The following is a 25,286-nucleotide window of genomic DNA, read 5'->3' as shown; positions in this document are numbered from 1 at the left end:
ATTGGCGAAAGTTTCATGGATCAGGTACCAAAATCTCAGGCTTTTCTGACTACATTTGCTCTTCTTGCTACTGGTAACTTTTCATCCACTCCAACAGTCTCCCTATTTATGTCATGCTTTTTTTATAAAAGCATTTGACTCTTAGTTCTTTCATAGTTTTTTATCTCCCAAGATGGGCAACTTTTCTATTTTCCTCCCCTCTTTTAATCTTTAAAATTAAAACTTATTTATAAATATGTATATTTGTATATATTTTAGAAATTGATTAATTTTATACATAATGCCAGTTGAAACTTGTATTTTGGCATGATGATAGAAAGAGATGAAGAGAAGGGAGATATAGGTAAATAAATGATTATCAACTGTGGTGGTTGTTCCCATTAAGGAAAAAATAACAGTTTAACATGGATTAGAGTTTAATTACAGGCAGAAGAAGTGTTTTCCTTCTGTTGGGTCCTATTCCCTTTTTATTTTGAAGTATTTTTAGGAAGCAGAAATGAGAATAATGTAGTGCAAATTAGGAACCTACCAACCAGCTTTGTCTTCTCTTAATATTTTGACATATTTGCTTTAGATTCTTACAGTGCTGTGTGTATCCCTCCCCACCCTATTCGCTTCCTAGTTTCCCCATAGGCGAGTTGCTGTCATAACTTTGGTGTGTTTTTTTCCATTCATGATTTTATACCTCCGCTACATATGTACGTATTTATATAAAGCACTGTTTTTGCATTAAAAATGTTATTGTACACGTGTCCTTCTGCAGATTGCTTTTTTTGCTCAAAATCAAGTTTTTGAGGTCTGTAAATGTTTATATGTGGATTTGCTTGTTCATTTTTAGCTACTAAATAGAATTCCATTACACAACTATGCAGTAGTCCCCTCTTATCCATGATTTCTCTTTTTGCAATTTCAGTTACCTGTAGTCAACTATAGTCTGATAAATATTAAAAGGACAATTCCAGAAATAAACAATTCATAAATTTTAAATTTTGCACGGTTCTGAGTAGTATGATGAAACCTCACACTGTCCTGCTCAGGATGTGAATCGTCCCTTTGTCCAACCATCCATGTTGTGTGTGCCACCTACCCATTAGTCACTCAGTGGCCATCTTGGTTATCAGATCAACTGTCCCAGTATCTCAGTGTTTGTATTCACATAACTCTTAATTTACGTAATAATGCCACGTTCACATCACTTTTATTACAGTAAATTGTTATTCTATTTTATTGTTAATTTCTTACTGTGCCTAATTTACAAATTAAATTTTAGGTATGTATGTATAGGAAATAGCAGTATAGATAGGGTTTGGTACTATATGAGGCTTCAGGCATCCACCGGGGGTCTTGGAACTCTCCCCATCATGCATAAGGGAAGGCGTACCACCGTACTAGAATTTATCTGTTCTTCTTTTGACCTTTTGCATTTCATTTGCTCCCCTCACCTTCACAGGGTTAGCTTTTTTCTTTTTGATACAATTTACACACCACATAATTTAAAAAGGTGAACAATTCAGTAGTTTTTTGTTTTTTTTTTTAAAGATTTTATTGGAGAAGGGGAACAGGACTTTATTGAGGAACAGTGTGTATTTCCAGGCCTTTTTCCAAGTTAAGTTGTTGTCCTTTCAGTCTTAGTTGTGGAGGGCGCAGCTCAGCTCCAGGTCCAGTTGCCGTTGTTAGTTGCAGGGGGTGCAGCCCACCATCCCTTGTGGGAGTCGAGGAATTGAACTGGCAACCTTGTGGTTGAGAGGACGCACTCCAACCAACTGAGCCATCCGGGAGGCAGCTCAGCTCAAGGTGCCGTGTTCAATCTTAGTTACAGGGGGCGGAGCCCACCATCCCTTGCGGGACTCGAGGAATCGAACTGGCAACCTTGTGGTTGAGAGCCCACTGGCCCATGTGGGAATCGAACCAACAGCCTTCAGAGTAAGGAACGTGGAGCTCTAACCGCCTGAGCCACTGGGCCGGCCCCAATTCAGTAGTTTTTACAGTATATTCACAGATTTGTGCAACCATAACAATTATTTAATTCCAGGACATTTTCATCACTCCAAAAAGAAACCGGTACCCGTTAGCAGTCGCTCCCCCATTTTGCCTTGCACCCGTCCTCTGGCAACAACTGATCTACTTCCTATTTGTGTGGATTTGCCTATTCTGGACTTTTCGTATAAATGGAATCATACAGTATGTGGTCCTTTGTGACTTTCACTTTCATAATATTTCATTTAGTATGTCTCAAGGTTCATCCATTTGTAGCATGAATGAACACTTTATTTCTTTTTATGGCTGAGTAACATCCCATTGAATGGATATACTACATTTGTTTATCCATTATTCAGTCGATAAGACATTTGGGTTGTTTCTACTTTTTGGCTATTTTGAATAATGCTGCTATGAACATTCATGTAAAAGCTTTTGTGTTGACATATTTTCACTTCTTTTGGATATATACCTAGGAATGTAATTGCTTGGTCATATACTAACTGTTTAGCAATTTAAGGAACTGCTAAGTTGTTTTATAATCCACCTGCACCCTTTTACATTCTCACTGTTACTGAACTCAGGGGGTTCATTTTGCTTGCGTGCATCAAAGCCAAAGGAGACAGGAACAGGAGTTTGCAGCAATGAAAATAAAGGTTTATTTAAGGAGATGGCGCCAAGCCGGGAGACACAGGTGAGCTAGCACTCAAAGACCTGGCTCTCCGATGATGTGTAGATTACAGGTTACAGGGCAAAATCACAAGACACTAGGTTAGGGGTTTAGAATCATGTTGGGAGCTGATTGGAGGTAAGGGTAATGAGTCATTTCTTCACATCTTGAGGACAGTTCTGAGGTCTTTTCCTGAGTCCCTCTGTCTGGTCTTCTGGGAAAGTAGCCAGGGGGTCATTCCATCTTAAAACTCTGGAGCTGAAACATAACTTAGGTCAAGATGTTATCTTTAGCCAGCCAGAGGTCCATTGGGTCGGGCTACTGTCCTCTCCTGCCTTGGGGATTGCTGATTATCCAGGGGAAAGGCTAGATCTCTGAGGGGTATATATAAAGAGAGGGGTATGATTTCTAGAGCTAGGATTTAAAACTAAATTTAGTCAAAAGTCATAAGGACTCGGTTTCACCACTAATAATGTACAGAGATGCCAATTTCTCCACATTTTGCCAACATTTGCTATCTTTTTCATTAAAATCATTTTAGTTGGTATGAAATACCTCATTGTAGTTTGGATTTGCATTTCCCCAGTGACTAATGATGTTGAATATCTTTTCACGTACTTATTGGCCATTTGCATATCTTGGAGATATGTCTGTTCATATCCTTTGCCTATTATTGAATTGTCTTTTTATTCTCTTTTTTAAATGTTGCCAGAGATTCATTTATTGCATTAAAGCTGTTTTTTGAAAACAATTTTTTTCACTTAAAAAAAGTTTAAAATTAGCTTCAGTTCTTATTCTTGAATTATAAGAGTTCTCTATATATTCTGGATACTAGACTCTTATCAGATACATGATGTGTAAATATTTTCTCCCATTCTGTGGGTTATCTTTTTGCTTTCTTTTAAGCACCAAAATTTAAAAATTAATTCCAATTTATCTATTTTTCCTTTGGTTGCTTATGCTTTGGGATGCCACAGTGAAGAAACCATTGCTTAGTCTAAGATCATGAAAATTTACACCTCTGTTTTATTGTAAGAGTTTTATAGTTTTAGCTCTCACATTTAGGCCTTTCTTTCATTTTGAATTGATTTTTGTATATGGTATAAGGTCCAACTTCATTCTTTACACGTGAATATCCAGTTGTTTGTAGCACCATTTGTAGAAAAGACTCTTCACTTCCCCAGTGAGTTGTCTTGGCACTCTTATCCAAAATGAATTAACCATAAATGTGTGGGCTTATTTCTGGACTCTGTGTTATATTCCATTGATCTATATGTGTCTACTTACATTATTACTACCATATAGTTTTGGTTGTTATAGCTTTGAAATCTGGAAGTGTAAGTCTTCTTAAATTTGTTTTTTTTCCCAAAATTATTTTGGCTATTATGGGTTGCTTATATGTCCATAGCAACTTTAGGATTAGTTTGTCAATATTTACCAAAACAGTTCTAATTTTGGTAGGGATTGCATTAAATCTATAGATCAATTTAGGAAATATTGCCATCTTAATATTAAGTCTTCCAATCTGTGAACATAGTCTTTCCATTTATTTGGGTTGTTGTTGTTTTTTTAATTAAAGTTTAATGGGGGGTGACAATTGTTAGTAAAGTTACCTAGGTTTCAGGTATACAGTTCTGTAATACATCATCTATAGATCACATTGTGTGTTCACCACCCAGAGTCAGTTCTCCTTCCATCACCATATATTTGATCCCTTTTACCCTCATCTACCACCCCCTCCTCCCTTATCTCTGGTAACCACTAAACTGTTGTCTGTGTCTATGAGTTTTTGTTTCTTTGTTTGCCTTGTTCCTTTATGTTTTCAGTTTTATATCCCACATTATCAGTGAAATCATACGGTTCTTGACTTTCTGACTTATTTCGCTTAGCTTAATAATCTCAAGATCCATCCATGTTGTCGCAAATGTCATTATTTCATCTTTTCTTATGGCAGAATAGTGTTCCATTTTTTTTCAATGATGTTGTGTGTTTTTAGTATACATGTTTTGTCTTTTGTTAAATATATTTCTAAGTATGTTTTTCCTTTAATGCGATAGTAAATGAAATTTTAATTTCAGTTTTGGATTGTTTGTTGCTAGTGATAGAAATATAATTGATTTTTGTTTATTGATCATTTGCCTCTAGACCGCCAAACTGGTTCTTTCTTTTTATTCACATAGTTCCTTGAAATCTTAGTTGTTATAAAAAGTCCTTCTAATTTTACTCAGCTTGCTTATTCCTTTTTTGAGGATTTTTTTTTTTTCCAAGGCAGGCTTGAGTTGCACCAATCCTAAGCTATTTTCAGTCCAATATTATGCCTTCAAACATTTGGGTACTTGTTAAATGTATCTATAGACAGGTTGTTAACCACTTGCTTTTCTGTATGGACTGCATCAGCTAACATCTTATCACTGTGGGCTGATATTTCGGTAAAATAAAGATGAAAGGAATCTTGAGAATATCCTGTGGAGAACTCCGCTCCTGTCCGTTCCCCGCCTCTATCCCTCCTGACTAAATATGTAGGCGTTATAATTCTGATCTGTTCTGAAAACACAGTTTCAAGTCAAGTACCTACCTAGAAATCAGTAATGGCTCCTCCTTCCCTGCGTTCTGTCCCTTGTTCAGGTACCTACATTGATCAGTTGTGTACTCTGGTCTCATACATGTCATATGCCCAATCTCTAAAGCTTTGTCTGAGTTCCTGATTGCAACCTGCTACTGAGACTGGACTCCCGAACCCTATAGGTGGATGCTCCAGCGCTCTGGACTACTCAGCTAGTTTGACTTCCTCTCTGATCCTTGCTTCTTGGACATTATTTGTGCGAGTCTTGTCCCATGCCCTCTCAGCCTGCATGTGTAATTAGCCTTACTGAGCTTTTTGGCCATGGCTGCTTCTTATCCTGCAGTCTAACTAAAACTTTGGAATTTGTGGAGCCTTGCTGGGTCATTCATTATGTAGCACATACTGCTAAAACAGAAGACATCAATATTAAGTATAGTGATTTTAATAATGCTCCTTAAAACTTTATACAATCCCTTTGCACGGTTTCCTTCTGTGGTCTTTCTCCCCTCTGTGCCCCAAGTGCCTTATTGCTAGTAAACTATGTGTCCTGAAACTTTTCTAACTATAAAGAAACTACAGTAAATAATTGGGTGTGAGTCTTCTGTCACTGTACGTGGTATGGGACTTGTACTTGAATAACTTTTAGAAAGTAGCAAATGTGATGTTCCATCAAGCTTGGTAAAGTGGTTTCACAAAGTTGTAATATAAATGTGTTATCATGTACATGATTTTTTTAAAAAAAGATTTTATTGGGGGAGGGGAACAGGACTTTATTAGGGAACAGTGTGTACTTCCAGGACTTTTTCCCAAGTCAAGTTGTTGTCCTTTCAGTCTTAGTTGTGGAGGGCGCAGCTCAGCTCCAGGTCCAGTTGCCGTTGCTAGTTGCAGGGGGCGCAGCCCACCATCCCTTGAGGGAGTCGAACCAGCAACCTTGTGGTTGAGAGGATGTGCCTCCAACCAACTGAGCCATCCGGGACCTCAGCGGCAGCTCAGCTCAAGGTGCCTTGTTCAATCTTAGTTGCAGGGGGCGGAGACCACCATCCCTTGCGGGACTCAAAGAATTGAACTGGCAACCTTGTGGTTGAGAGCCCACTGGCCCATGTGGGAATCGAACCGGCAGCCTTCATAGTTAGGAGCATGGAGCTCTAACTGCCTGAGCCATCGGGCCAGCCCCCTGTACATGATTTTTGATGAGGATAGTTATATTTGGTCTTGTCAAATTTTCATTCGCTAAACGCTGGTTTTTGCCATTGTGGTTGTTAAGTGTTTTTAGGATGTTAATGGCATGGGAGTCATTCCTGTTCAGAAGCCAATGTAAATTTATAGAACTATGTAAATGAAATTTATCTGTAAGTTTTAAAAAATGGGTTTCAGATGCTGTTGTGATTTTTGTCTTTGGTTCGGTTGAATGTCAGAGATTTTAGTCGTTTTCACCCTGTACCAAGAGGTTGTATACGAAAATAAGAGTTGCTGCTGTTATTACTGTAGAGCTTGTTGCTGTGTAAGCTCTATAGGGTACGCATTGGAATTCAGTTAGCTGTGTTTTACAGGACAACAATTTATCAAATCCTAATTAGGTAGAGAGTATAATTTTATATGTGATACCGGTGCTAATAGCGCCAATGCAGCAATAACTTCATTGATCTCCACTGGTGAAATGTTATTAGACTTGCAAGTAAATGACTCTTTAAGTGCTGTTTTTCTCTTTGAGTAGTTCATTAAAAAGAACATTCAGAGAATTTTAAATCACTTTATTCTTTTTTTTTTTTGAGCTAGGTGAGTATTTTTCTAGGTCATTTTCTATTTAGGGTTTTCAAAATTTGAAAGTGGAAAAGACCTGACAGCCCATTCATGACCTTCACACAATTCAAAAGAACTGCTACAACTAGGGGATTGTATGTGATAAAAGCTCTTATGTGGTCCTAGGTCCATAAATAAGAATTTATAAGTATTGTGAGGAGCAGAAATGTGGGGGGTGTGTGTGTGTCTGTGTGTCTGTCTCCATCCAATCAGTGTCCCCAAAGTAAGGCTTTCAGCCTGAACTTGGGCTCTACTTACTGTGTGAGGAGCCAGCATTCCCCCCCTGTCCCCCTCCCCCACCCCATCATATAGCAGTCTTACTCTCTGAGTCTCAGAACTCCCACTATTCTCATAGTCACATAGTCTGGTCCAGGCAAAGTTGCAGAGGATCTGTGACCCCTAGAGGCATTTAAAATTTTTGTATCTAAAATTATTTGCAATTATAGCTATAAATGAAATGTGGTCATTTTTTTTCTTTAAAAAGAGTAATAAATACAGTTTTTTTAAAAAATCCCATGTAAAACTTTGTCTCCTGTCTGTTCCATCCATTCCTTCTAAGTCTGCTTCCTAAAGGCATACACTTTGAATTGTTTCTTTATAGTAACCTTTTTGCTCACTGCTTGTCTCCAACACCTTAAATAGTGCCTGTTTGGGCTCCTAATAAATCTTGGTTGAATGAATGAAAGGTTGTCCTTACTCTATTTTCAGACTTGGTAAATACTGCACTATGCAATTCTAGGTTGAATTTCATTTTTCCTCTAGGTTGGCATTGCTCTGCCATCTAAGCATTCAGTGTTGCTGTTCACATGTGATTCCACTATGAGTCTCATTTCTTTGCATGTGACCTTTGTTTCCTTTCTGTAAACGTTTGTGATCTTTTCATGTTAGCAGTTAAAAATTAATTATGCTGGAAATTCAATCTGGATACTCATCTTGCTCAGTAAGGGGAAATTTTCTTGAATTATTTCTTTGACAGGTCTTTTCTCACTCTCCCCCCCCAAAAAGGTAAAGAAATCTGTTTTCTCTGTTTCTTTCTGGAACTTTTATTATTGGGATGTTGGACTTCATGAATGTTCTTGCGTATTTTTTTTATCTTTTGGGATTTTCAGTTATTTATTTCTTTGCCTTAGTGTCCTAATTTCTGGGAAATTTCCTTAACATTCCCTTCTAATCCTTCTGTTAGTTTATTTGTGTTATCAAATTTCAAATGTGTCATACTATTTCTTGTTTTTTGATTATTCTCTTTTTAAGTAGAGTATTTTTGTTATTGTATTGTAGAGAGACTTTCAATTCTTTCCTCTTATTTTTTATTTTTATTTTTTTATAGCTTTTCACCCCACTCCTCTTTTTCCTTTTCCTTGGTATCCTTCTCCATGTCATCCTTCTGTATGCACATCGATTGCCACTTCACTTGGCTAAATTTGTACTTTTTTTAACATCAGCTTTCCGTCTTCTAAAACTTTTTTTTTTTGGTTGAAAAATCTTTCTTTCATTATTGCTTCATTTTTCATTGTCACTGAAATGCTAATATATTTTAATTGCCATTTTGGTGTGGTTTGATGGGGGAAGAGGAGATATATACATTATGTTCCATCTGCCATTTTTAAATTGGTGTTCTTCCTTTGAGGCCCTGGTAACTTAATATTATGGATGTGATTCAAATGAGAAGCTAAATATGTAAATTTAAAATTAGTATGAAGAAAATATTGAACAAAAGGTTGATTTGATCTATCTTAATATCCAGATAGATGATGTGCTTTGTAATAATAAATTCTTTGAATTTCATTTATGTAGAAGAAATTGAGGAAGAATCTGAAACAACTATTGAGGCCGACTTGACTGATAAACAGAAACATCAGTTGAAACATAGGGAACTCTTTTTGTCACGCCAATATGAATCTCTGCCTGCAACACATATCAGGTAAGAACTTTTTAGAAGTTGATTTGAAATACTCAGTAATATTTGACAATTGAAAAAAACAAACCCTAAACAACCTTCTTTGAAGCATTTTCCAAACTCTCCTCATGGTCTTGCTCAAATTAGTTTACTAAAAGCTTCATAGTGGAATTTGTCTTGGAAATTATGGTGTGTATTAGCATATTAGCATAGTGAAGCCCTGAAAACGTTCTGCAGTGAAGTAACCATTTTAACTTTATTTTCATCCAGATTTCCCCAATTTATTTGTGTTTCTGTTAGTATCCTACAGAACAGTGTCCAGCAGACACTATTTTGGGAAATGCTGAGCTTCCCAGATGCCTAGAACATTATAGAGTCATTAGGGTCCAAGAGCTAGAACCCACAATCTGGTTCCCAGGCAGGTGACTCTTGACCTTGCAAAATATGGGGCTTTTTATTTTCTTTGGAGGACTTATGGGATGAAAACTTTATATTCTTTTCTACTCACTTGCATCTGCTCTGTGCAATGATGGGATACAAAAGTGAAAATGTTCAGTCTCTGGTTTGTAGTTTGGGGAATTGTGGAGGAAAGGTGGTGATCTTTTATGGTCTGGTAGTGGTAAAATTTAAGCACAAACACAGTGGAGCAGTTTCTCATTGCTGTCTGTAATAGGTGTATCTTGGAGGTATAATAAAATGTTTGAACTCAGAGGGTAGGCAGTTACTGACCTCATGGTCAGGAAAACTTCAGAAGGACCTGGCATATGCTTAGCCTTTGAGAGACTGTGGGGCATGTTTCACGTAGAGGGAACAGGTGAGCATAGGTATGGACAGGAAGCAGCGTATGGCCAGGGTGATGGGTATGAGGGAATGCAGTGTTTTTGTCTCTTCAGGTTAAAGAAGTTCTTTCAACTCTTATTTACAATCTTCATTTCTTTCATTCAGCTCTCTATTAGTCATAATTATCTTTAAAACAATTAATATACAGAAATAAAATATATTAACTGTTTATTTCAATAATTGCCCCTTCTCTTTAGCTCCCAATGTCAGTACTGAATCTATGTCTGCCTTTCTGGGGTCAGACGGACTTGGAGGCTTCCTAAAGCTGTGATTTGGTTCTTGTACGTTACACACCTGCTTACCCACCTGCCACCACCCCCCACCCCAACTCCAGGGACCTTTGTGTATACTTTTCAAAGTAGACATTATAGATCTTTTAAGGCAGGAAATGTATGACAGAGATAACTGTAATTCCTTTTTCTCCAAATCTTTTCGGAAATATCTTGATCCCCCACAATAGTTAACATCATGTCATTGCTTTATTTGGGTTTTTTAGGGGATATGATGTTTAGATTGACTTGAGTTAGTAAATTCTGTGTGAATTAGGTCCCTTGCCAGAAAAGACATTCAGGCCAGGTAATTTGGGAACAGTCATTTTACCTACCAATAGGGATATTTCAAAAATTAGGAAAACTCAATTTTTGCCCAAAAAGGTGGAACATGAAAACATTTTATAATTTTCTTAACGATATATGTAACTAATAAATGCTAAAGAGCCATATGCATCTATTATTTAATTGGAAGAAGCTAGAATATAAAGATTCATTTTAAGCTCAAGAAGTTAATGTGACCAGTTATAAGAATCTTGCCAGAACAAGAATCTGACAAATGGTTTTTAAAATGTATCCAAAACATGCAAGTATATTTTTAATTTACCCTTCTGATAGCTTGGAATCTGTTTACAAGTAATGCTGGTTTCCTTTAACAGATTGCTTGGAATGGAAAAAACTGGTGATGTTTTTCGTCCTCCATAAGGACTGAGAGAGTATATTGAAATATAATTATCAAGACACCCCTGTGTTGAGCATAGAAATTACATAATATATGTGATCAGCCACTGTTGAACACATATCCTGAGTATATTCTAGATTAGGTAGCTTAGTAAGTGCTTGGGGAGTTAGACAAGGTTCCTTCCTAGCTTGTAAATTCAAGGAGTTTACCAGGTAGCACTTTTTTTGAATTATGATGAAGAGACACAGACATTTGGGCTTTTTTTTTTTTTTTTGGAGAGGGAGAAGTACAGAGCCACACTGTCGCATCTGTGGCTCCCATTTTTAAACAGCTGAATGGGGTTAGGGGCAGCCTCTGGCCAAAGCATGGAGCCCTGCTGAGCAGCCCTCATGCTGATGTAGAACAAGGGCACGCTGGAGTGATTTTTGACATTTTGCTAATGTTGAAGTCATGCCCTATCTATTTCTGCTGTAACAGGAGAAAATTACTGAAGCCCCATTGTTCTTTGGCAGCAAAGAGGGGTAATTTGGTGAATACTGGCTTTTTATTCTCAGGGACATTATCAAGTGCCCAGAATTTCCTTGTCCTATGTGGAACATAGGAGAAAACCTAACTGAGGCATTCCTGTGGTCCTTTGCAGTTTGTGAGCTCTAACACTCAACGGATACTATGAGTGTGAGTTTCTCAAAGTGTCGGCAAGCAACTCTGTTTCTTCTGATTGCATTGTAAGAGAGAGTGAACAGGGCTGGGACAGTTCTGGGTAGAGTTAGTGATTCACTTCTTGTTTGTGAGACAGATAGGACTTGAGTAGTGAGAATGCCGTTGGAGCATTTTTGGTGGGGGGAGAGCGCATGCTTCATGCACAGCGCCTTAGGTCATAAGTAATAGGTCATATGCTGCGTGCACTGTGAGGCATCGTAAAAGTGGTCGTTGTGCCAGCGGCTGGACTTGTTGTGTGCTACGGGGTGTGAGCAAAAGATACGGTGAATGTTTGTAAATTTAAAAAAATTTATTACAGTGAAGACACATTGCCATTAATCCCCCTCAAAATACTCTCCCTTGCTTCGAACACACTTGTCCCATCGTTCTTGCCACTTTCTGAAGCAGTTCTGGAAGTCCTCTTTTGTGAGTGTCTTTACTTCTTCCTCTATCATGACAACGCTCACACATGGCTTCTGGTGTCAAATAAAAACATTGCCGTGTGTCCGCATCCAACTTATTTACCAGATCTGGCACCGTGCGACTTCTGGGTCTTCCCCAAAGTCAAAATGACCATGAAAGGTAAACGTTTTGAATCTATTCAGGACATCGAGGCAGCCACAACATGGCAACTAAAGACAGTCACGAGAGAGGACTTCCAGAACTGCTTCCAAAAGTGGCAAGAACGATGGGATACGTGTGTTCGAAGCAAGAGGGAGTATTTTGAGGGGGATTAATGGCAATGTGTCTTTTACTGTAATAAATTATTTTTATTTAAGCGTTCACCGTATCTTTTGGTCATACCTTGTAAATATAATACTGCATTCAGTCTTAAATATGGCCCATGTTTATTGAACTCAGCCTTTAAAAATTCTGAAATTTATTAACCTTTATGATAGGTGCTATTCGGTTGCTTTACATGTATCTCACTTAATTCTCACAATAACTTTATGAAGTAGGTCCTCTTATAACCTGCATTTTACAGATGAGGAGACTGAAGCACAGAAAGGTTAAGTAACTTGTCAGACTCATAGCTTTTACATGGCAGATTCAGAAATCGAACTCAGACTAACTTGCTGCAGACACACAATATTATGGTGTGTATATCACTGTACGTATTAAAAAAGTATCAGAGACAGAAATAAAGCTAACTTGTGGAAAACATAGGCTCTTTGATTTTCTGTTTTTTCACTTAATTTTCCGGTTTAGATGCTCAAGTCAAATGTGCAGAACTGAATTAAAATTATCTGAGTTAAGCAGATAAACTGTAATGTTATACTGAAAGATGTTACAATACTAACTGTATGGTAGCAACTGGGAGGCACCTACTTGATTGGGTGCCTGAGTTTATGGATGTGTATTTTATATGATCCGTTGTCAGTGTTTCCACATCTGGAACACACAAAGCCTGGTTTTTTAAAAGCTGCTAATTACTACATTGTTTTGTGTGATGAGTGATTCCTCTTCCCAGCCTCTGGTGCAGCTAGTTAGTCATATTTAAAAAGAGCCAATCATTTCCTGCTGGCCAACCTTGGGATCTGGAGCACAGCCTTTGAACTTATGCTTCAGTGTGTCTTAAAAGCTTTTCCTTAGGTACCTGTCGATAATTGGCTTAGAGTTACCCTACAGTAAGGAAGGGCTCTTGGACTGATGGTTTGTTCTCCGGGTATGAGGAGTGAGTGGTGACAGAGAAACTATTACGTCCATGCTGCTCGACCTGGCCCTTGTTCAAAGCATCACTGGTGAGGATCCTGTCTACTTCATTGTTTAACCTTGAATATACTTTTGAAAATGCCAGAGAAGCCATTCCAGAACCTAAATTTGATGTCAGTGGTACGATAGGTTCTTAAAGACATAGGTGCACATGGTGTTCAAGCAGTCTGTTAATGGCAGGTGCTTCATAGAAAACCTTAGATTCTTTTCCTTTCAAACAGTTTTAGATTAGGATTCCAGAATACAAACATCATTATAATCATCTTTATTGCTCTACCAAAAACTGGCTATAACCACAGTTTGTAGTGTGAACTTGTATTGTTTAAGTGATGCCGTGCTGCTTCTAAAATGGTCTCCTTACTTCCAAAATGAGGAGCTTCCTTAATTTAGTTGGAAAAGTATCTTAGCTGATACAAATCTTGGGGCTTATACATAATTTGTCTAGATTGTTCTAGTCAGACATTGACTTTATAGAGTTCAAGATCCTTGAATGTTGGTATCTTTTTTACCTTCCCCCACCCACTGTGCAGCAGTGAACAGTAGCCAGTCAGAACTTGAAGCTTGCATAGTTTGCATTTCATTTTATTTTTGTTCTTTAAGGAAATAAAAGTCATCAACAGATAATAGAATAATGTCGTCTCCATTACTACTGACCTGAAATGAAATTTTAGAGTGTGTGCCTTTATGAGAATTAAAAGATTGGATATTTGGAATCACAGGTTGCTCAGGACTCTCAGGGAGAGAGCGACTTACTTAGAGTGAAAATCAAGCTTTTACCTGGAGGGCGAGGCTCAGGATAGCAAACCCTTTTTTGTGTACGTATTGTCACGAAACAAAATAATTTTGTGAGCAGTAAATATTATAGAAACCACGAGAAAGGAAAAAAATAGAAAAGGTTTCTAGCCAACAAGAGTTATTTGAAGGGTAGAATACTATAGTTCTTATCATAATAGCCAGTGTTGATGAGGGTAGGAAAATAGGCAGCTCTTCTGGATTCTGTCTGGTGTTAGAATCAGAAAAGTCCGATTGTAATGTGTACACATCCTTGACCCACCAGCTCTCCTTTTTGGATTTTATCTAACAAGTTCTTGTGCAACTTTGTAGAAGTATATATACCAATGCTTTTACTGCAGAATTGTTTGTTTTATTTTTTTAGTTAATGATTTTCACTTTGTGAATAAGGGAGATGATTTTCATTAAATAAAAACATATGTCTATCACAAATGTAGATAGGAACTTGATATTTGATAGATTTCAAAATTATTTTAATATCAGAAAATGCAAGTAACCTTCATCTTGATGCTTTTCTATATTTCTGACGTTTCTGAAATGAAAACACATTAGACATATAATGGGGGAAAGTGATAATTTAAAATTTGGATATTAGAGAAGGAAAATGCCATTTTGTGTTCATTTTTATCCCCTTTCTTGCCTGACAACATGGCTGGTCATGATGAAAACAGAATAGATGGAAATCGACTGAAACCTAACCTCCTCTTTATATTCCCTTCCCCAGTAGTAGTAAAGTAGTAACATGAACTATTACCATTTGATAGCAGACCTGTTTCTAATTTAAGTGTACGTTTTTCAAATGTTTTTGTTGCAAAATGGTAAATTTCCTTCAAGAATTATTCTGTCAGTTTATATTATTTTCCACCACAGTATGTTATGAATATGCTGTTTTACCATTCTCTTATTATTACTGCATATTAAAATTTAAAAATAAGCTCTTATTTATTTTCTGATAATGAAAGAATTACAATTTATTGTTGAAATGTGGAAAATACAGAAAAAGACACCCGGCCCCTCCCTCTCTTAGTGCGGCCCCCCCATAATTCTTCCACCCAGTAGCACTAACAATTTTAGTATGTGATTAATGTACTTTCTTTTCTAATCTTAGGTGTATTTGTTGGATTTTGGAATTTACTTGAAATGGAAGGGGAGCTACATTACTTGTGTGTAGCTTCCTGTCTTGTTAAGTAGTGCTTATTCTGCGTCACTGCTGTCACCTTTGCTTTTGCTAGGTTGGTTGGTTTCTTTTTAAATATGTGAGAAATACGGTTGGAAAATGAATGATGGAACAGTAGAAGGAGGGGAGGATAGTTGAAGAAGGAGGACTCACTCAAAAACTAATCCAAGTGCCACTGTCTTGGAATAGGCAAGGATTTCTTGAGATTTATCCCACATAGATTCTCCCTACTTTGTATATTACCTGTTTTTTTCCTCCTCTCTTAAATTTTCTTAAAATTCTCTTACCCATTGTATCCTGAAATTTAAGTGATGCCTCAGTCGCGAGGATATTTGGTAGACAATTTTGGATACCTGTCCTCCTTTATTGCGGGGAATTTTTTCCCCTAATATTTCTTTCATGGTTTTTCCCCCTCTCTTTCATGTACTTCTATTGCTTCTATGTTACATTTCCTCGATTGTCTTTGTCTACTGTCTTATATTTTCTGGTTTTTGTTCTGAGCTAAATCTTTGACTTTTATATTTCAGCCCATCTCATTATATTTTAATTTTGCCTATCATATTTAAAAATTTCGGAAGCTCTTTTTTGTCTCCTGAATGTTATTTTCAGTGCATCCTATTTTTGCTATGAATGCGGTATCTTCACAAATCTTTTTAATAATTATAATTGGCATTTTTAAAGTTTTATTGCTTAAACCACCTGTTGCCTCCAGGTTCTGTTTTTGATCTTTGATTTTTTTTGGGTATTTATCTCTTGTGCTGTAGTCTTTCCTTAAATATTAGATGATTCATAGCAGTCTGTTCTTATTTAAAATCAAGGGAATAATGGCAAGGCTGACCAGGAGCCCCCTTTATGTGGCTGGACTTTGCTGGTAGGCTGTCTGTTAGAATGTGGAGCTTGCTTTTCCAGGTCCCGTTCTTCCTGGAGCTTCTTTAGGGCTCTGCTCAATAAATCGGTTCCATTTTTTCCCTAGCATCAGCTCTCTCTGTGCATATTTTCGGCTTTTTTTAAAAATTATTTTCTCGTTTGATTGTATTAGCTAAAACCACCAGTGCCATGTTTAATAATAACGTATATAGTGGACACTTGTTCCTCGTTCTTTATCTCAGTGTTTCCTTGTTGATGAAATGCTTTTCTTGAACTTTGGTTTGCACTGCGCAGTCTCTCTTATCTGCCTTTGTCTTCCAGAATTTTCTGAACTCTTTCATATACTGATGGCCCCCACTTTATAGTGATTTTAAGTTCTTTTATTTCTAATTCTCTTGCTATCACTTAAAGGAATCTTAGACGAGAGGAGATAAACACATGGGCTTTGCCCGTCATTTGATTCATTATTATTCTGTTGAAACTGAAAAAGTATTATCTTTCCTCCTTGCTATTGGAATGCTGTTAAACTTCTTTCAGTTAGGTCACTGAACAAAAGTACCTTACAATATTGGCATTTGTCTCTTTGTGAAATGGACTTATTAAACTGTTTGGGAAATTTATTGTAACTCTCGTAAGTTATTCAGTATTGAAAAAACATTGCTATCCATTTTCAAAAGCTGTAATTTGAAAAAATTTGGTTCACATTTTACCTAGAACAATTAATATTTGAAGGTAGACCTTTTCTTCTTTAGATGGTCATACATATCAGAAACTAATAAATTAACAGAGAATGCCTGTCTATAAGCAGAGGTTTTGTTTTGTTTTAATCAAAAAATGTTCCAAAGACTGCAAAACTGTAGTTAGTAGATGGGAGTTGATGGGACTAGATTGCCATAGTGAATTTTTTGTGAATTACTGTGGTTGGGGGATGGTATGCCTGGTTTGGATGAAGGCTTGGAGTAACCTGGGGTCCAAAATCAGTGGGAAGTAGAGTCCTTTTTGTTGTCAGGATCAAAGAACACTGGTTCTCCCCTCAACCCCCTTTTTTAAACATTTTTTTGGGGGGATATGTAATATATTGACATGGATCAGAAATAAAAATAAGGGTTACACAATAAAATGCCTTACTCCTGTACAGTCCCCCAGCCCATTAACTTTCTAGAATCTTATTTTTAAAGAACAAAAATTCAACTGAGTAAATTTGAAGATCTAGTTGGCTTTATTAAATGGTTCATGAATTGGGCACCATCTAGCAAATAGAAGGGAGCTCTGAGGGGCTGTACAAAATGGAAGGTTTTTAGAGGCAGAAGGAGGTTGGGACACGGAGGTTGTTTCAGGCAAGGTTACCTTATCTGCCTTAAGTCTGGGGGTTTTATTAGGCAGATTACCTTTTTAGTGTTGATCTGGAAATTCCAGACAATTGGTTTAAAATTCTCCTGGAAGAGACTGACACTGCAGTTAGATTAGGTAGTAAGCCTTGGTGGAGTTTATCACAAGTGACTCCATTTTGGGTCTGTTGTTTCTTCTTAATGCTATGGATACTTCTGGAAACTATATACATACTACTTAGTATAAACTATATAACGTTTTATGTACATAGAAGCAATGAGATGTGTATGTGTTTGTGTCTGTAAGTAAATTGTGGAGTAAATTATAAATTAAGATGCTTTTATGTTGTACTTTTAAAATGAAATATCTTGGGCCTAGCTCTGTATCAGATAATAAAGATCTGCCTCATTCTTTTCTGTGGCTGTTTTATATTTCTAATTTATTTAATCCTAATAGATAGATATTTGTTTCATTTTAGTCTTTTGCTGTGAAAAATAATACTGCAAAAATAAACTTGTACATAGGTCCTTTTACACATGTGTCATTGTGAGGATATGTACAAAATAAATTATACCAAGTAAAATAAATGAAAATATCCTAATTATGCTTTCTGAATTTTGTATTTCTTTCTTCATATTTCTGTATTAGTCAAAGCAGGGAGATACACCTGAAAGGATTTGTAATTTGTACATTTAATTTATGATATGTCTGTTGAGACTTTTTTTGTTATCTTCAGAGAAGACTTATGTTTATTGAAAATTAGGTAGTAATGCTAACTTTTAAGCATACATGTAATAAATTAGAACTCCACTTGAATTAGTAGTCTCTCTTCAGTTGGCTAATAATGTTAAAGAAACTTACTTGGAATTGAATCTTTAAAAAATTTTTTTAATAAAGGCAGTTTTCTTCCTCACATTTTATTATACTGATGTTTTTCTTTTAAGTTGTTAGATTTTTGCAATTTTCTTGGTGTTTGTAATCAAAATTTGAATTAGCCTAAAGAGCACTATTGATGACTATAAACAGTGCTACTTAAATGAATTTTACATAAGGCAGTTAATTACCTAGTGTGCTTAGGTTCATAGGATTGCTAGTAGGAGAACTAGAGGGAAAATAACAGTAAGTGGAGAAAAATCATATTACAATTTAACATTTTAAAGTCTACATGTTAACCACACTTTTTCTTTCATGTTTTGTTTATACTGTATGACTTTTCCTTTGAAATCATCGATTTAGTTCCTATGGGATGAAATGTTTTCTTCTCCAGTCAAAATCACAATGCAGAAAGAACTGGGTTAGATGAAAGTATATCCTACACACTGTTCTGAATACTGGTGTTCCACACGGTTGTGGAAAGGCCTGAGATTTTCCTGGTAGTCAAAACAATTTGTCATCCTGTTCTGGAGAATAGGAACTTCCTAATAACCTAGTGCCTTTTGTACATTTCACTTCCTCCTAGCTATAAAAGGGAAAAGTGGCACCAAGAAAAGGATTTGTTTTGCCCCCTGAATTACTCTTTGACAGTTTCTTTCATATTTATCAAATCTCCAGAATCATGGATTAAAGTCTTGTTCCTTTGGTAGCCTCCACATGCCAGACAGAACGATCTTTCCAAAACACTGCTTGTCATTTTTCTTCACAAAATCCACATTAAGCCCAAACTTCTTTTCTTGGCTTTTCATTCCTCTCCACCTTATCTACTGAAACAGATACTACAGTTTTTTTGCTTGTCTTTTAATTTTTATCTCTTAACATCTGTTAAAACAATATTAACAACAGAAAACATATCTTTGAATAGAAATATTTAAAGGTTCCCAGAAACCTTTCACTTTGTCCTCCTTTTTATCATCCAAATATCCATAAAATTATATTCTTTTTATTACATAGGCAGTCCTTAAATGTTTATTACTAAGATATAGTTAAGAAAACTGTAGTTCAACAATTCTCTAATGTATAGTTCAACAACTCTGAATGCCCCTTAACCAGGTTCATTTTTGTCTCCTGCAGGACATTTGGCACAGTCTGGACAGTTTTGGTAGTCACACCTAGGTGTGGGGGATGGTACTAAACGTCATGCGCGTCCAGGACGGGCTCCACAACCAGAAATTATCTGGCTCCAAATGTCAGTGCTGCCAGGGTTGAGGAAACCTGACAGTCATTGTAAATAATCCTTGCTCCCTTAGTATATATAGTATTCATACAAATGTATGCACTTCATCTAATTAGGATCTCCCTTTTACTTTAAATTTTATTTTTTTAAAGTAAAAAATATGTATATAGCTGTATAATAATACTGAGCAATCGTACGACTGGTTTCCCCTCGGTAGTAGTTTTCTTTTTCTTTCTTTTTTTTTTTTTTAATTTATTGGGGTGACAATTGTTAGTAAAATTACATAGATTTCAGGTGTGCAATTCTGTATCACATCATCCATAAATCACACTGTGTGTTCACCACCCTCGGTAGTAGTTTTCAATTTCTCGGACAGTGGCTTCTCGATGTGTACACTCTTATGCTGCTACTCTTAATTTTTCAACTTTAGAATTCTCTCTTTATTTTCTCTTGTGTTTCCAGTATATCACAACTTTTGTTTAACTTAATCAGTCTTTATGTTTTATGAACATGTAAATATTCCCTCACATATTCTTTCTCATACAACCTTTTGTTTTCCTTGGAGTATAATGATTATTTTGACTTTCCTTTTTGATCAGTCATCTAAAATGTAAAAATTTTTTAGTCCTTGGTTATCTGAAAATGTATGTTTTTCACAGTTGGCTGGAGATTTGTTTAGGCAAATAAATCTGGTTTAGAAATTATTTCCTTCAGAATTTTGAATCTTTCCTTTTGCCCTATCTTACAATGTTGCTGTTCAGAGATGTGATTTTCTAAAAGCCTTTTGCATCTTTGAACTTGATTACTTTTTGATTTGGTTGTGCATTGTATTCACTGGATGAAATGCTGTATAAAACTGGTTTGGTGAATTTCCAACCACAGAACCTAGCATGGTTTTTTACATGAAAAAATCTTCAGAATCTAGAACAGATATAAGACCCATAAGGCCAATAAGAAAAATGCCTTTTTTGATGAAGAAATAATGACTCTGGTTGGAGAAGGACAGTTTAAAGTCAGACTTTGCATCTGTACTGGTATCAAGTTCAGTGTGCCTAAGGATCACGTGGTGATGCTTGTTAACCATGTACATTCCTTTGTCCCCAAGATACTTGGATTCAGTGAGTCTGATGTGGCACTAAGAAATTTGCAATTTTCCAGGGATGGTGGTCCTGACCCATTTTACAAGCTGCAGTTATATGAAACTGAAGGAAACTCTTCAGGAAGTGTGGAGATGGAGGCTAATGTAAACTTTCTCTTTTTTTCACTTACACAAATTGGTACTATCTTTAGATAAAAGAAATATGTAACTTGTATGTATACTTTTACATATGATTTTTGAGTCTACGGGATTATACTGGACATCCTCTTAAGCAAATAATAGGCTGATCAGCACCTGCCATTAAACATGGGACCATGTTGTTCAGTGATTATTTATTTACTGTCACTCTTCCCCAGCATCCAGCACGGTCTTCTGAAGCAGTCTATTTTTAAGAACTTTTTGAATGATCTGTGGGAAAGTATGTTATCTCTATAGAAATTCTTTGCTGTTGTGTGGTTCCCTGTATAAAAGCAGAATGAATACTTATAAGAGCCTGGAGCGATCTTTCTTTGTTATGTTCTTTGAAATGTTTTATAACATCATGTTTGGGTATCTTTATTCCATAAAAATTATGTTGTGTAAGAGAACAATTAGGATCCTTGCTTGAGATTCAGCATAAATCAATCGGATTATCTATATTCAGAGTTTAATAATGGTTCCCTTAGTTTGGGTTTAGTTTAAAATTTATCATGTGTTTATCTGTGAGCCAACATTTATTTGGCATAAAGGAAGCCAGCACTTTAAATCTGTTTTTAAACTACTTTTATCAACAACTCTTGGCATGTAGTACATGTGTTAATTACATATTCATATTTACTTCATAAAATAATTCTGACTCAACCTCTTGCTTTGTTAGCTGTTAATATATGTACATAAAAATTTCAAGTGTTGGATTTTCATTTTTAATTTGGGGAAAAAGTACAATATAGTTATATAGTAAAGAGAATTTAAAAACTAAAATCACCTATTATCCTTTCATCTTTGCATAAAAACTCCATTCCCCCAAATAATTTATATTTTAGATTGGCTGGGGTATCCTGTTGATTTTTTTTTTAATCATGTGACTCTAATGCAATATAATCAGTGTTTTCTTATCTCCTAATATAATTATGAAAATAATGGTTTAATGATTCAGTTTAAATCCTCTTGTCATTTCAGACAGTATGGCGGAGACTTTAGGTATACTATAGTGTTTATAAGAATTTTCAGTGTCTGTTAACCCTTAAAATTCAAGTAGCTATTAAAATGGTATCTATTAAAATAACATGTAGCTTCTTTTGCTCCTCCCATTGAAAAAGACTCAACTTTTGAGAACTTAAAAAAATTTTTTTTGGTTCTTCTCAGTAATTCAGTATTAAATGTTAGAAATACTGCTTTGTCAGCTTTTATTGAAGCAAAGAAAAATCAGTGGTATGCAATTTTGAAAGCCCCATTTAGTACTTAAGCATGCTGCATGTGTGAGCACATATTCACAGGTCACAGAAGTTCTGTGGCAGTTGTAGATATGCTAACAGCAACAGAGCCATTTCCCTGCTTGTAATTCTGTCCTTCCGTGTTTCCCCGAAAATAAGACTGAGCCGGGACAGTCAGATCTAATGCGTCTTTTGGAGCAAAAATTAATGTAAGACCCGGTATTATATACTATGTATTGTTATGTTATGTTATACCCGGTCTTACAAGTAAGACCGGGTCTTATAGTAAAATAAGATTGGGTCTTATGTTAATTTTTGCTCCAAAAGACGCATTAGAGCTGATTGTCTGGCCAGGTGTTATTTTCTGGGAAACACGGTATGTAAGAGCATGTCAGGTAATTGTTGACTTTTGAGTGTTGTTATGTGTGCTGAAGTAATAATGTTAAGTTTTCTGCTTCAGTAACATGCATGAATAAAATATATTAGCAAAACGAAACCTTTGTAACTCTTGGTAACCAGAATAGAGATTTGATAGGATAATATGAAAATACCACACAGGCTATCGGAGAAATCTTTTGAAGTGATGTTAACCTAAAATGATTACCAGAAAAAGATGTTTTTATGAGAAGAAATTCTTTTTTAATTTAAGGAATATATTAATAATATTGCAAAATGTTAGAGAACTAATTTTTTAAAAAACCTATTGAGCATTTTATTTTAGGTAATTTTTTCTTTGAAGTGTTTTTCATTCTCATAATCCAACAGCAACTCTTCTAGCTTCCTATGTAATGTATATGTGATGTGGTTGTTTTTGCTTGTTATTTTGTGGGGAGCAAGAAGTGACTTTTGTTTAGAAAAATCAAATGACATTATGACATTTAGAAAATACTTTGTGAGCCCTGACCAATATCTATAACTTGAATAGTCTATCGAAATTCTCTTGTCAAATTTGTAGCTATATTGAATTCTTCAAGCTAGTGAGGATAATTTTAAAAGTGCTTGTCATAAGTGCCTCTACTTGGATAACCTTAATTTTTCTTAAGTCTAGACAAGCCTTTTTTTTTCTAAATAGACATTCATTTCCAAACTCACACCTAGGGCTTAGGATCAAAGGTAAATGCCATCAGACTTCAAGGTCTGTGAGCCTGTAGATCTTTATTTTGCCCCTTGCTCTGTAGAATTTCCTTGTGTTTAAATTTTAACTAGTCTTTAGAATGATTTCAATAAAGGTAAGTTAGTTAATCCTGATATGAATGTGTATTGTTTTTGGTTCTCATATGCAGTGACTACTTTAAAAATCTGAACATTTATTTTAGGCAAATCTAGGTTTCGTTGTACTCTTCTTTTTTTTCCTTGAATAATTAGGAAATGCCTATAAAATGTTTTATGTTATAAGGGTTTACTGCCTAATACAATTTCTTCCACGGATTAGCCTCCAAATAAATGTCTACAAAACAGTCTTTTGTTTTAGGTTAGGCAACACCAGGATTGTAAAGCCAGTCTAAGTATATACATATATATACATACATATACATATACATATATATATATATGTATATGTATATGTATGTATATATATTCCTAACTGCCAGGTGGTTTCTTAATACCAACTGTTCGTTTTGAATATTCCTTACTTTGTATGTATCATCACTGTGAAGGTGAAGTAGCCTTTGTTACATTTATTTTTTCACTTTTTCCCTCTTTCAACAGGGGGAAATGCAGTGTTGCCCTTCTGAATGAGACAGAGTCAGTATTGTCATATCTTGATAAAGAGGTAATTCACAATTATACTTGTTTTGTGTGTTTCTTCCCCTTTGTTTCACATGAAGCCCATACCTTTGAATTTATTACTTGTACCAAATTATTGCACCACAATAGCAGTATTATAGTAAAAGTGTAATGACTAGAATGCATTTGGGTAATTTGATTGTTTTTGGTTAGCTGAAATGAGAGTTGTCAAAAACTCCTGTGTCTTGTGTGTCTGTCTGTCTCTTTTTTCAGTTGGTAATGAGAGGCTTTATAAAGTATAGCACATGATTTAGCTTGTAGTGGAAGAAACATTTTTGGCTTTATGAAAAAGTGACTTTTCTGTACTTGGTGCTCCCTGGTTTTTTGTTTTGCTTTTACCGTTTTGTTTTTTTAGTAAATAGTTTTCTTTTAGATTCTTTCCACATGAGATTTTACCATTGGAGGTCTGCTTTCTTGTCTCGAACCTTAATAAATTTTGTCAACTAAAACTACTTCTTTCTATAAATTTCAGCAAGAAACTTTTTAACATTTTTAACAAGTGCTTCAGTGAAGGGAGGAACTTCTTATAAACAGAATATTCCTCGTTATGCAGTTTTATGTGACGTATTCGCATTTGTATTATGGGAAAAATATTTTACTGTTGATGATGTTTCAGTATTTAACCTTTATAGTTTCATAGTGTTTTTGTTTTCCCCAAATCTTTATTATATATATGTATTTTTGAAAAAGAATTAAAGGGGCACTTTTTATCATACTCAAATATGACCCTCTTATCTCAAATGAAAAACCATAACCAAAAAGATAGATAAAAATGCATAGAACTACTATACATCAGAAACTAATAAACTAAAAGTAAATAAATATTCAAGGCAGAAAAAGGCTAACAGTCTTTATAACTTATGAAGTTATAAGTTATATGTGAAATTTAGAAAAGAAGGCAGTAGGGTTTGTCATCAGTCTGTCCAACAGAATGGTCGATAATAATACGGATAATAATGCTCAGAAATTAGCATTAGTTCCCAAAAACAAATAAAAGGAGGAAACATTCAGTATGTTTCAGTGTATTTTATTGGTGTTTTTGGCTATCGAGAACAAATTTATTTTAAGTGGTAATTTTTGCCTTTTAATTTATATATGCTAATTTAATTTATACATGCTAATTTAATTTGTATATGCTAAGAACTATATTAAATGAAAATTTGCAAAAGTCTTTAGGAATTTTTTTCTACACTCCCCCTCCCCCCCCCCCCCACTAGTTAGTCCTTTATCAATCTTTGGGCTAGGAACTGACCTTTGGCAGTGTATTTAAGGATTTTTGTTTTGTTTTTTTGTTTTTTTAACAGCGGAAGCAGTTTAGGAAAAATCTACTTACATTTGTATATGCTAAGGACTGTATATTGAATTTGAAATACAGTTTTGTGATGTATATTTGCTACTTTATCCATTATAAGACTGACCCTTGGGAAGTTTTTTTTAGTCATATTAAAATACTGAGTTTGGCATATTTGAAGATGGTAACACTCAAAGGGCAGCTTTCTAATCATTGTTTTTTACTTCGTAATTCTCTGTGTTGTTGAAATTGACTGATTAAACAACTCTTAAAACGCTTTCTTCTTCCTTTTTTACAACTTCTATTTTAAC

At 35.5% G+C, this 25,286-nt stretch overlaps 1 protein-coding gene across 3 annotated transcripts in view; it reads left to right on the top strand.

Annotated features, from left to right (window-relative positions):
- MTA3 (metastasis associated 1 family member 3) overlaps window positions 1-25,286 on the top strand; it is a 141,632-nt gene that overhangs the window by 36,547 nt on the left and 79,799 nt on the right. For all 3 annotated transcript variants that reach the window (XR_004424823.1, XM_033124830.1, XM_033124829.1), the window contains exons 4-5: window positions 8,805-8,931; window positions 23,607-23,670. Coding sequence is in view for 2 of the 3 variants with exons in the window: in XM_033124830.1 (XP_032980721.1) it covers window positions 8,805-8,931; window positions 23,607-23,670 (191 nt within the window). In the remaining variant the exon portion in view is untranslated. The remainder of the gene's footprint in view (window positions 1-8,804; window positions 8,932-23,606; window positions 23,671-25,286) is intronic.

This window comes from Rhinolophus ferrumequinum, chromosome 13, assembly GCF_004115265.2.
Source record: "Rhinolophus ferrumequinum isolate MPI-CBG mRhiFer1 chromosome 13, mRhiFer1_v1.p, whole genome shotgun sequence".
Classification (NCBI taxonomy): domain Eukaryota; kingdom Metazoa; phylum Chordata; class Mammalia; order Chiroptera; family Rhinolophidae; genus Rhinolophus; species Rhinolophus ferrumequinum.
Note: the sequence above shows the minus strand (reverse complement) of the source record. Positions and strands in the feature narration are given on the sequence as shown.